Source organism: Eumetopias jubatus, unplaced genomic scaffold (genome assembly GCF_037043125.1).
Source record: "Eumetopias jubatus isolate StellerSeaLion01/CBP00866 unplaced genomic scaffold, mEumJub1_p1.0 scaffold_10, whole genome shotgun sequence".
Taxonomy (NCBI): Eukaryota; Metazoa; Chordata; class Mammalia; order Carnivora; family Otariidae; genus Eumetopias; species Eumetopias jubatus.
Window position 1 is genome coordinate 113226836 of NW_028274816.1, and position 12448 is coordinate 113239283.

The 12448-nt window shown below is 41.6% G+C and overlaps 1 protein-coding gene across 1 annotated transcript in view; it reads left to right on the forward strand.

Moving 5' to 3' along the window:
- The window catches only part of ANKFN1 (ankyrin repeat and fibronectin type III domain containing 1), a 139412-nt gene that overhangs the window by 55433 nt on the left and 71531 nt on the right, over window positions 1–12448 (forward strand). Inside the window, exon 5 of the mRNA XM_028093016.2 lies at window positions 11789–11886. Within this exon, the coding sequence (XP_027948817.1) occupies window positions 11789–11886 (98 nt within the window). The remainder of the gene's footprint in view (window positions 1–11788; window positions 11887–12448) is intronic.

The following is a 12448-nucleotide window of genomic DNA, read 5'->3' on the forward strand; positions in this document are numbered from 1 at the left end:
TCTCGTTTAGTGCTCTGAATATATCATGCCAGTCCTTTCTGGCCTGCCAGGTCTCTGTGGATAGGTCTGTTGCCAATCTAATGTTTCTACCATTGTAGGTTACAGATCTCTTCTCCCGAGCTACTTTCAGAATTTTCTCTTTGTCTCTGAGACTCGTAAGTTTTACTATTAGATGTCAGGGTGTTGACCTATTTTTATTGATTTTGAGAGGGGTTCTCTGTGCCTCCCGGATTTTGATGCCTGTTTCCTTCCCCAAATTAGAGAAGTTCTCTGCTATAATTTGCTCCAATATACCTTCTGCCCCTCTCTCTCTTTCTTCTTCTTCTGGGATCCCAATTATTCTAATGTTGTTTCATCTTATGGTATCGCTATCTCTCGAATTCTGCCCTCGTGATCCAGTAGTTGTTTATCTCTTTCTCAGCTTCTTTATTTTCCATCATTTGGTCTTCTGTATCACTAATTCTCTCTTCTGCCTCATTTATCCTAGCAGTTAGAGCCTCCATTTTTTATTGCACCTCATTAATAGCTTTTTTTATTTCGACTTGGTTAGATTTTAGTTCTTTTATTTCTCCAGAAAGGGTTTCTCTATTATCTTCCATGCTTTTTTCAATCCCGGCTAGTATCTTTAAAATCATCATTCTGAGCTCTAGTTCTGACATCTTACTAATGTCTGTATTGATTAGGTCCCTGGCAGTTGGTACTGCCTCTTGTTCTTTTTGTTGAGGTGATTTTTTCCGTCTTGTCATTTTGTCCAGAGGAAAACAGATGAATGAGAGAACAAAATGCTAATAGGGTAACAACGACCCCAGAAAAATATACACTAAACAAATCAGAAGAAACCTGAAACCAGGGAAAAGAAAAGGAAAGAAAGAAAGAAAAAGAAAAAGATAAACAAAAAAACAGAATATGATCAAATATGATTAGGCTGGTGCATACATCAGTGCCACACACTAGATTTTGGGCATATTTTGGTCTGTTAGAAGAAAGTGCCTCCCAAAATTTTAAAGAAAGAAAACATATATGTATAAAAATAAGGGTAAATACGATGAAGGGATGGAATATGACTGTAAAGATGAAAATTATAAAAGATTTTATAAAAGGAATTGATAAGAAGTTGTTTGAAAAAAGAAAGAAGAGGATTTAAAAAAAAAACAGGAGAGAATGTGATCAGGGAGGAGACTAGAACAAAGCCATACACTAGAGATTTAGGGTATATTTTGGTCTGTTAGAAGAAACTATCCCAAAATTTTAAAGAGAGAACATATATATATATATATATATATATATATATATATATATATATATATATACCAAAAATAAGGATAACTACTATGAAGGGACAGAATATGACTCTACAAAAGAAAAATAAAAAAGATTTTTTAAAAAATGGATTGATAATATGTTGGTTGAAAAAAGGAAAAAGAAAAATTCAAAAAAAATTAAAAAAATTAATTTTGAAAGACTAAAGAATCATGGGGAAAAAGCCATGAATTCCATGTGCTGTATTCCCCTAGCACTGGAGTTCTGCCGTTCTCATTGATCAGTAAACCTGGTCTTGGCTTGCTGGGTGTTCTTGCTGATCTTCTGGGGAAGCGGCCTGTTGCCGTGGTTCCCAAATGTCTTTGCCGGAGGCTGAAGTGCCCTGCCCTTGTGTGTCCGGGCTAAGTAATCTGCTCAGGTTTGTTCTCGGGAGGTTTTGTTCCCTGCAAGCTCTCGGTACAGCTTTGGAGGACAAGAGTGAGATGGCGGCCTCCTAATCTCCACCCTGGAGGAGCTGAGAACTCAGGGCCCCGCTCCTCAGTGAGACCCCAGAGAAAAGCAGTCAGTCACTCCCGTCTCCCCAGTCTCCGGCAGCACTCCATGCTCACCCGGCCCATACATTTCTATCTCTGGAGCCCGACTTGGTGTGGAGTCCCCAAACCCAGCAGATCCCTGCGGTGCGCTCCCGCACCGCTCCTCCCTGGGGAGGAAGAGGAGTCTCCCCAGATCTGCCACTTGTTGGGTCCCTGCTGCAGGAGCAGTGGCCCGACTGTCACCGATCACAGTTTATGGCAACCCCGAGCTGAGAGCCCGCGCCTCGGCTCCGTCTCTGCAGCCGGCTTCCCTGCTCCGATACCTGGGAGCTCTGCCGCACTCAGGCACCCCCGGTCTTTCTGTGACCCCGAGGGTCCTGAGACCACACTGTCCCAGCGAGGGTTCCACCCCCCTGCTTAGCCACTGGAGCGACGTCCCTCAGCGGAGCTGACTTCTAAAAGTTCCGATTTTGTGCTCCGCGGCTCTATCACTTGCCAGAAGGGCCGACGGAGGCCCCCTCCCCCGCCGTCTATCCTCCCGAATATTGCCTCGGATTCACTTCTCCGCACGTCCTACCTTCCAGAAAGTGGTGGCTTTTCTGTTCAGAGAGTTGTTGCTATTCTTTTCTTCGATCTCCTGTTGAGTTCGTAGGTGTTCAGAATGGTTTGATCCCTATCTAGCTGAGTTCCTGGGACCAAATGAAATTTAGGTCTCCTACTCCTCCGCCATCTTGCTCCTCCCCCCAAAAAGCTTATACTTCTTTAATGAAGAAAAATTTATTATCTGGACATTTTCTATTAAAAAGGAGTCTCAAACAAGTGAAATCTATCTGGACATCCTATAACTCAAGGATATGGCAGTGTTCCAGGGAGAAAGGAAAAGTCAAAAGCCTGTGAATTAATGACCTGTGTGCCCATTTTCAGTCCACAGTGTCTCAAAAGCACCCATACACAGAGCCCAGCGAATCACGAAATAAAATACAGTATTAATGTATAATAATAAAACATAATAAAGAATATACTAATAATGAAGCCCAAATAATCTGGTTTAGGAATGGAGCTCTTTCACACCATTGGAAGTACTGGACTGATCTGTCCTGTTCTACCTGCCGTCAACATGCAGGTTTCTGCTGGGCAGCCCGTGACTTTGCCATCCTGGTTGCAGTCAAGGCCATGGATGCCCGCGCCACTTGCTGTGTGCTGTGCCAGTTTGTGGGCCAGCCCTGGCTTGGGCCAGAAGAACTGATGCAGGAAGCCTGGGTACTGCACTGCCCATGGCCTGGGGCCTGGCCACCAGGCAGGCCTCCCAGATGGTGACTGTGTGGTAACTGAACTTCTGCCCCAGAGTCCCTCGCTGTGCCGCTCCTGCCTCCTTAAGGGGTTTTGTACCTCATTCTTGCCTCCTGGTAACAGAATGTTACCTAAATTATGCCTAAGACATCTGCTGCCCCCAACACTATATCCTGCTGGTCAGGATACATCCACCCTTAGAGTCTTTCTGAGCAATCACCTAGCACGCATTCAGCGGTATGATGGTAAATGTTTAACAACTGGCTCTCAGTGGGGGGGTGGGGGGGTGTGTGTGCGTGTGCGTGCATGTGCATGTGTGTATGCTTACACCTAAGACTATTATAACTTTTACTGAGAGGATATGTAGCACACAATTTTCAAATCATATTAAAATACACAATACTCTTTTTTGTAAGTTTCTTACAACCTGTTGATTCACCCAAAATGTTTCCATTTATTTTTATCAAACTCTTGAATCTGTAAGCTAACCTGTAGCTGCAGTTAATGGGTGAGTATAGTTGCCATTTAAGTGCTGGTACATGTTTTCATTTACTTTAAGAAAGTAAAACAAGGAGAAACAACAAAGGCTAATGGTGGAACTCCACTCACTCGTGAATGGCATAAAGCAACTGCTTTGTCCAATCAAGCAATAATTTTTGAGTACTGGAAGAATATTTCCTCAGGTTTTTTTGTGCTATTCACAATGAAACAGCCAGAGAAACTTTTAACCTGCATTACTGACATTTTCTTGATCACTTTCTTAAGTCTGGACTAGTGATGAGCACATTTCTCCTGTCAAGGGCCAGAGGGGAAATATATTAGGCTTTGTGAGCCACATACGGTCTCTGCCACATATTCTTCTGGGTGTGTTTCACAGTCCTTTAGAAATGTAAAAACTAAAACCATCCTCAGTTCCTGGGCCATACAAAACCAGACTTAGGCTGGATTTAACTCATGGAACTATAATTTGCCAATACCTGACCTACACAGTTCACAAAATTTAAAAAAAAATCAAGACCTGATTTCTGATTTTTATGGTGTAAATATTCCAACCTTGGCCAATTTCAAGCTAACAATGTAATGTCACTGAAATGACTGGGAAGAGATGTGCACTGGTGCACCAATTATGTATTATTTCCACTATTCAGATACCGCAGATATCAATAACCTTGAGAGCATAAATCATAGCAAAATGCAGTGAAATAGGGAGCAATGAGTTTTAAATATTTACTCTTTGTCTTTAATATAATTTAACTTTGAATTCATATAATTTAATTTCTCATGATGGCTGTGCTTAAACACTAGCTTGCAAAATTCCTGAAATTTTAACAGTCCGTTCTTGCAAGCTATTTGGGTCAACCCCAGCATCCTGCTGCATTTATCCCGTTCAAACATGGTTGAGGGCCAAGCCCTGACATGCTCTGTCTCCCTATCTGTGCCGCCTCTCAGAGCCACCCTATCACACTACCTCGTCTTCGATGTGCCATGATGAGTGGATTTTGCACTCTGTACTTTGCCATAAATCCGTGACCTTCCCAACTCTTAGTTTACCGTTCCAGGAAAACCAGGAGGTGGATCTACCAAGAAAAGATATCCTATAAATGTAAAGAGAAAAGTGATTTCTGTATGAGCTGGGGCTTGGGGGTTACTTCTGCTTCCAGTAATCCTAATGGTGCCAATGATTCGGACATTCTGAGCCCAAAACTGCAGAATTACTGAAGGCAGTTTTGTTTGGAGGTGCCCGGAGTTAAGTGTCCAGAGAAGTAAATGAGAGGTGAAGCTCTGAGAAAAGGTGAGGGCTGGCAGCACCTGGGCCCCTGGAAAACTGGGATTCATTCAACAAACATTTCATGCTCGGCTTGGAAAGAGAGTAAAAACTATTAATAATAGTAAGAATCATACAAATGATAACACCTTTCATTTAGAAAGCCAAGGGGATCAAGAGAAAGAATAAATTTAGATACGAGCCATAATGGAAGGGAAATAAAAATGCAAATAGATCAGACCGTGGTTACTTATAGTACTTACATACTTTTCAAAACCCTGAATTTTATTTTTTTTAAAGATTTTATTTATTTGAGAGAGAGAAAGAGACAGAGAGAGAGAGAGAGAGCACACATGAGGGGGGGATGGGCAGAGGGAGAAGCAGACTCCCCGCTGAGCAGGGAGCCCGATGTGGGACTCGATCCCGGGATTCCAGGATCATGACCTGAGCCGAAGGCAGTCGCTTAACCAACTGAGCCACCCAGACGCCCCTAAAATCCTGAATTTTAGACAGCCCTGCTTCTGGTCAGTATCTGTGCATCATTCTGTCATACAGCAGGCAAAACTATGACAGTACACAACGTATAGGGATGTGTTATTTTTGTGGTTACAAAATCTGACCATAAATAAATGAATATAAGCTCTCTGATTCCAACTTTGCTTTTAATCTTCTAGAAGTAGTGGGTGCAGGAAGGCTTTACTAGTGTCAAAAAAAAAAAAAAAAAAAAAAAAGCCTTTTGCCCTTAATTTAAATCATTGTTTTTCTAGGGAAATTTAATTTGGGGAAAAAAAAATGTTTTTCTAATTAACTGGAAGACTGTGTGCTATGCAAACAATAAAGATTCTTGTTTGAAAGTAATGCATGCCCCTGCTCCTAGGACTACCAAGGGAATTTAAAATAAAAAATGCAAGCAGCTCCAACCTCGTATTTTGCCAGAGCTAAACAGAATTCCCAGATCCAGAGTTTTCACGTCAGTTCCCAATTTAAAACCCACAAGTGTTGAGCGGGTTCAAGCTTCAGCAAGACACATCTTCTCATCTCTAGAAATGACTGTATTTGATCTCTTTCTGGGTTTCTCGGCATGTCCCTCACTCCCTCTTTCTTCCTCTTGTGCTATGGTTGGCCTCAAAGGTTAGAAACTACACAATTAGATGGATCGGGGAGGATTTCATAATGCTCTGGTGCTGGGCTGGGTAGTCTAGCCAAATTCCGTTCATTAGCTAAGGCGCCGGGGTGAGTGTGGCCAGTAAGAATGCCGTTTTGGTTCCATTGAAGTGCTGATAGGGAACAGGAAATAAACTTTTATTTTTTTGGTTCCTGAGCAGCAGTATGGACAAGTGAAGAGTCTGGGATGCTGGGAATCTGGAGACCAGGAATTAATCTCCATCTCAACCACTTACTGGGCAGCTCAAGCAACTTCTGTTCTCTTTCTGATTGTCTTTTTTTCTATTCTGACACTGTTTTCTTATTCTTTATGTACCAGTGTCAGATTTCTGTCTACCTTAGACATGAAGCATTCCAAAGTCAAGAATCAAGTAATCAATTCACGCACCAGTTACTGAGCCACCTATGCCATGCTACGTGCCAAGACAGGTGCTTTGTAAACTGGTATTAATCCAGCATGCTCCCTGATCCCAAAGAACTTACAGAAGACAGAGGAGGCAGATCTCTCAGAAAATGAATACAAAACAATAAAGCAAGTGCAGTGTGAGGGATATTATTGAAGTCACTATGGGAAAACTGACAAGAGCTTCTCTCGGAAAGCCAGGGAAAGCTGTGGAAAGGAAGGGACTTTGAACCACTCCTGTCTGAATGAAGGGGAAGATCATTTTGGGGAAGAGGAGAGCATACCAAAAGAGAAAAAACAGCAAAAACGATGGGTCTGAGGTCAAGTGACATAGGTTAAAAGTGGAGGGTCTGAGCGGGGTGTGGGCAAGAAGCAAGAGTATACCTCTTAGAGTATGCTTCTCCTGACATGTGCACAGGATAAAGCAGCTCTGGGCTTTGAAGGAGAACCTGGATAACAGCAGGTTTTCGATGTTTTTTATCAATTAAGTAGAAATTAATTAGACACTGATGCAATGTTATCTTTTTTAAGGATTTTATTTATTTAAAGAGAGAGCGCATGAGTGGGGAGGGGCAGAGGGAAAGGGAGAGAGAGAATCTTAAGCAGGCTCCATGCTCAGCACGGGAGCCCGACACGGGGCTCGATCCTAGGACCCTGAGATCATGACCTGAGCTGAAATCAAGAGTTGGATGCTTAACTGACTGAGCCACCCAGGCGCCCCTGTAATGTTATCTCTTTATGCCTTTATTTCTGCAGGGTCTTTACCGTTCAAGAAACTAGCCTGAAAACTTAAGAGAGTTACTGGCCAAAGCAGGGCATATTATTCACAGAGCTCACACCATGAGGCTGGAAATGTACCTGCACTGTAGACTTTGTCCTGCTTATGCATCCTAACACTTCAGTCCTGAATTTTCTACTCTTGCACTGATTCCGTGACTTTTCTCCTTACCTTATAGACTTCAGGTGACAAGGCTAGACCTTCAGGAGCTCTTCTTCTTCTTCAGCTTTCAGCATGTGGTTTTTATAGCTACCATCCAGTAAATAGAGGTGTTCAGCTAGAATTTTCCTTACCAAATGACTCTACTTGCTAAAGCTTAGATAAAAATGAAGTATTTGTTAAAATAATAAAGCGTCATATTTAAAATATTCATAGTTATTTGATATAAATATAGTGAATCACAGCTTGAGCCAGAGCCAAATTTTAAGAAATACTAACACCTAGGTTTTGTCTGGTACCTTTCTTGCTAATGTTCAACTGCTATGAGCCATTGCATGATTAAACCCTGCTTCGATTTCCCAGACCTAAGTAGAAACAGTTGCCCTGATCTTTATCTTAAAATTATAAGTCTTATACAGTTTTAAACTTCATATACATGGCTCCAGTCCTTCAGGGATTTAGAGCAGGCTTATAAGTGATTTTCTCATGGCTTTAATATTAAGTCTTTAAACTACCTACACATAACTTTCCAGAGAGACCATGCTAAGTTGCCTTCTTAGAATTCCCAGTGGGCTCTCAAAGTGATTCCTGCTCACTCTGTTTCCCTCCCTCATTTTTTAAATGACCAGAAGCTCCTTTCTTCATGTCGAAAGAGTCCACCAACCCAATGAAGTACATAGAAGAAAAAGATTGCTGGTTGCCCCAGAACAGATTGTCCATTCCAACAAGGAGGATTTTTTTCCTTCCATGTGAATCTTCTTTCATGTTATGAGATCTAATTAGACTAAATGCTTAAAACTTTCTATTAACTTCCAAAGCAGAACCGTATCTCCTTACAAAGCTATTCTGTTTTTTGTTTTGTTTTTCAAGAAGACAGGTCCTCTTCTCCACCTGAAACATGTTTTGTAAAAACATATTTCAATAGAACATGAACTGTTGTTACTCAAAAATAAATCATTTCTTTTAAATTTTAAAGACTGTATTTTCGAGGAACTTGTCATTAATCCCTTGGAGGTATTCCCATGAATCCCTAGCTCTTCTTTTAGGAAGTCAGCCGTGAATCCTTAGCCTGGAATCAGAAAACCTTGACTCTCACCCTTCTGCTTGGAGTTCCTCCACCCATCAGTCGATTGATGCATGTCTCAGTGGCAACCAGGGATATTTCTGTTTCCAGAATTTTCCTGTATTCCTTGCTTTTTCTAGATATACTTGCAGATTTGCTACTGATTTTCATTTTGTTTTGTTTGTGATAATGTCTTCAATGATTTCCTTTTTTTTCTTTAGCTAGATATATGCAAATTAAGTCCAAGTTGACTTTCAGAGTTGTGGCTTCTTCAGAGCTAAGTAGCTCATAAGCATAATAAAATATTTTGGAAAAAATGCATACATAGATACATATATAATATATACATTAAGTCTTTCAGAATATATATTTGTAAGGAAGTGTAGGCCTAATTTGAGATTTAACATATAATCTTAAATCATTTGATTCTAATTAGATTTTACGACATGCCTGAGAGCTTCAAAGGGCAAGGGACTGGAGAAGAAGATTCACAGGAAGAAAAATATCTCTTCTTGTTGGAAAAACCAGTGTACTCTGGGCATGTGTGTGTGTATCCATGCGTATAATCAAATTGTATATAAAATATTTAGGAAGCACATTCTATGCACCAAGCACACAAATCCATGTACTAGAGAAGAAGGGAACGGTATTTCGCCTATTCTCAAATTTGTCACAATCTAACAAGAGAGATACATACAATAAAGCATAATATGTGTGTAATAAATCTTATTTTCATATGAATGAAGGGCTTTGGGAGCACAGAAACAGGTGCATTTAATTATTCCTGAGGAATTCAGAGTTAACTTTGCTAGATCTTAATGGATTAGTAGAGTTTCACAAGCAGCAGTTGGAAGATCAGCAAAAGACACAGAGGCAGAAAAGTACACAGAATAACCAGGTAACAGGGACTTACAGAGCAAGGACTTTGCTGTGAGACATGGTAGGAGATGAGGATAGTAGAGTAAGGCTGGAACCAGATTATGAAGGCCCTTGAATGCCTTGTTAACCTTTCATTTTATTTTATTTTGGGTTTTTTAATTTTTTAAAGATATTTATTTTATTTGAGAAAGAGAGAGAGAATGAGCATGTGGGATGGGCAAAGGGAGAGAGAGAGGCACAGACTCCTTGCTGTTTTACCAAAACAGATGGTAAAAATAACGCAGGGCTCGATATCAGGACCCTGAGATCACGACCTGAGCCAGAGGCAGATGCTTCACCCACTGAGCCACCCAGGTGCCCCAACATTTCATTTTATTTTGAAAGCAACTGGGCACTATGAAAAGATTTTAAGCAGAGAAATGAAATTATGAGATCTACATTTTTTAAATATAACTCGGGCTGTATTAAGAGCAGATTGTATATAAGGTTAAGAAGATGAACAGAAAAATCAATTAGGAGAGTTGATCAGTTACTCAATCAAGCCTACACCTCCTTGCAAAAAAAAAAAAAAATCAATTGCAGATGGATGCACATGATTATAAAGTCCTGCTCTAGAATAAGTTCAGTGTGAGGGGGAGAGAAACTTATGGGAGAGATTTTAAAGAACCTACTGGGTTTAGTGATCAACTGATCATGAAGAATTGGGGAAAAAGAGGAGGCAAGGATGCTCTGAGATTTGGGGTTGGGTGATTAAGTATATGGCAGTGCCGTGAGCTGAAACTGAAAAAACAAGAGGAGACACCTATTTTGGCAAAGAGAAGGTACTAGCGGGCACTCACGTGGAGATCTGCAGGAGGAAGTCAGTCCTGAGAGAGGCTGGACCTAGAATTACAGTTTTGAGAGCCATCGTTGGCGCCATAAGAGTGAATAAGGTCACTGCCTGGGACAAGCATGTGAAGCGAGAAAAGAGCCAAAACCAAACCCCCAAGGAACATCACAGCAAAGGGAGAAGGAAATTTTGGAGGAACCAGGGAGAGCCCAGAAAAAGGGGTCAGGAAATAGGAAGAAAGGGTGCAACCAAAACTGAGGGGAAAGAAGGCTGCAAAACGTCAGGGAGGCCAGTGGCTGGCTTTCCCAGGAAGAGGCTGTTGCAGACAATCGGAGCACCAGGAACTTCAGGAAAGCAATTTCTATAGAATGAGGAGAACAAGCTAGATTCCTAGGAACATACAGAGGAGGTGCCGAGGGGCAGCACCCACATCAGAGGGATTGTGTGACTCAAGAGAAGCAGCAGGCCTCAGTGATGGTTCGGCTTAATTTTGAAGTACTGAAGTGTCATAGGGAACGTAACTTAAAACCTATAGCTTGTCATCATGAGGGTTAGATGCGCAGGCCTTGTCTTCTATGTGCCTTAAGCTCCTGCTTCAATCAGATTGCCCTAAACTCTGCCTCGGGTAAACTGTCACTTAAGACACTTCATACTGGGCGCCTGGGTGGATCAGTTGGTTAAGCAACTGCCTTCGGCTCACGTCATGATCCTGGAGTCCCGGGATCGAGTCCCACATCAGGCTCCCTGCTCGGCAGGGAGTCTGCTTCTCCCTCTGACCCTCTTCCTTCCCATGCTATCTCTCATTCTCTCTCTCTCTCAAATAAATAAATAAAATCTTTAAAAAAAAAAAAAAGACACTTCATACTGATGAGGCGCAATTTATCTTTCCTGACCACAGTTTTTTCAACCAAGGGAAAATGTTATGAAAGAACATGGCCTCACAGTAAAATGGGGCGTTAGAATTTGGGTGTTAGGTTGAACTGTGAATAAACACTCAACTTCAGGGATGTCAGGTATGGGGGGAGGGATTGACACAAACCCCAAATCCTCAGGCTGAAGAGAAGCGAATAAAAAGCTTGGAAGACAAGACCAGGGAGGAGGAGGAGGAGAGCCTGGGGGGCAGCATGTGGGACACTACAAGAAGAGAATGCTTCCAGAAGAAGAAGGTGTCCAATGACATGGAAAGAAGTGAAAGGAAGCTTCTTTGTTTGGAAAGAGAACGTCCCTGGGACCTTGAAATAGCACTTTCAGTAGCATGGTGAAGCCCAAACCAGACTTGGGCAGCTAACAGAATGGAATGTCCTAGTGTACCCTTCATGAGAACCATGCAATTAATAACTTACCTTCTACATACAATGAACTGTTACATATAATGTGCCTGAGCATGTGTGTGTCTATATCCATAAGCACACAGATACATACACATATGTATATTTAAGGGATATTAATCACTGTTCAGTGATTACTTATTTTCCTCTCTAGTTTTAAAAAATAATCGTGAACTTAGAAACTGACTTATTATCCTAAGGAAGACTGTGAGATGTGCCAATACAGGGAAAGGAGGGTAAACTTGCCGTTTTTGAGAGACACTTTCGCTAGAGTTTCTGTGATGCTTCTTGATATATAAGTAAATTTCGTGCTGTCTCTTTCTTTCTCTCCTTGCAGTGGAATGGAGCATGTCTAAAGACTTTTGTCCTTTGGTTGGAGAAATCATCATGGAAAACCTGCAGACCCTGAGATGCACAATCACAGGACTTACAACGGTAAATGCCAAATCCTCCCATTAGGCTTCCCATTCCCCTGCCCCTGATGTTTGTACTGGGAATTTGGGTAGCAAATGCCTACTCTGGAAGCAACTGCCAACACCCAGTCCTCTGGCAACAACTGCCACTCGTTAAGTGTGATATGTCTGGTATCCATAATCTGAACCCCACAAAGGAGTGAGCAGACAGCATGAACCACTTTGTAAGCTGCCATGTTCTACAGAGATCAGAAAAAGACTGGCCTCATGCAAGCCTTGAAAGCTGCTGCTTTCTGGATCACAGTCTAATCTGCAGGGGGGATCAAAGGCTCTGAGAGATCCAATTCTGACTCCCTGTCTGATGGTAAAAATAACAGCCTCCTCTACCCTCACCCCCATAGCCTCGGTTGAGATCAGTCATCTACTGGAGTCATACAATTTCCTGAGAGAAATCCTTTTCCCTTGATTAAAAAAAAAAAAAAAATCTGTCTAAATCTGCTTTCACAGAAAAGAAACTATATATGGTGGCACTACATTTCTCAGTAACCTGAACCAATTTAAACTGTGAATGAAAAACTGGAACA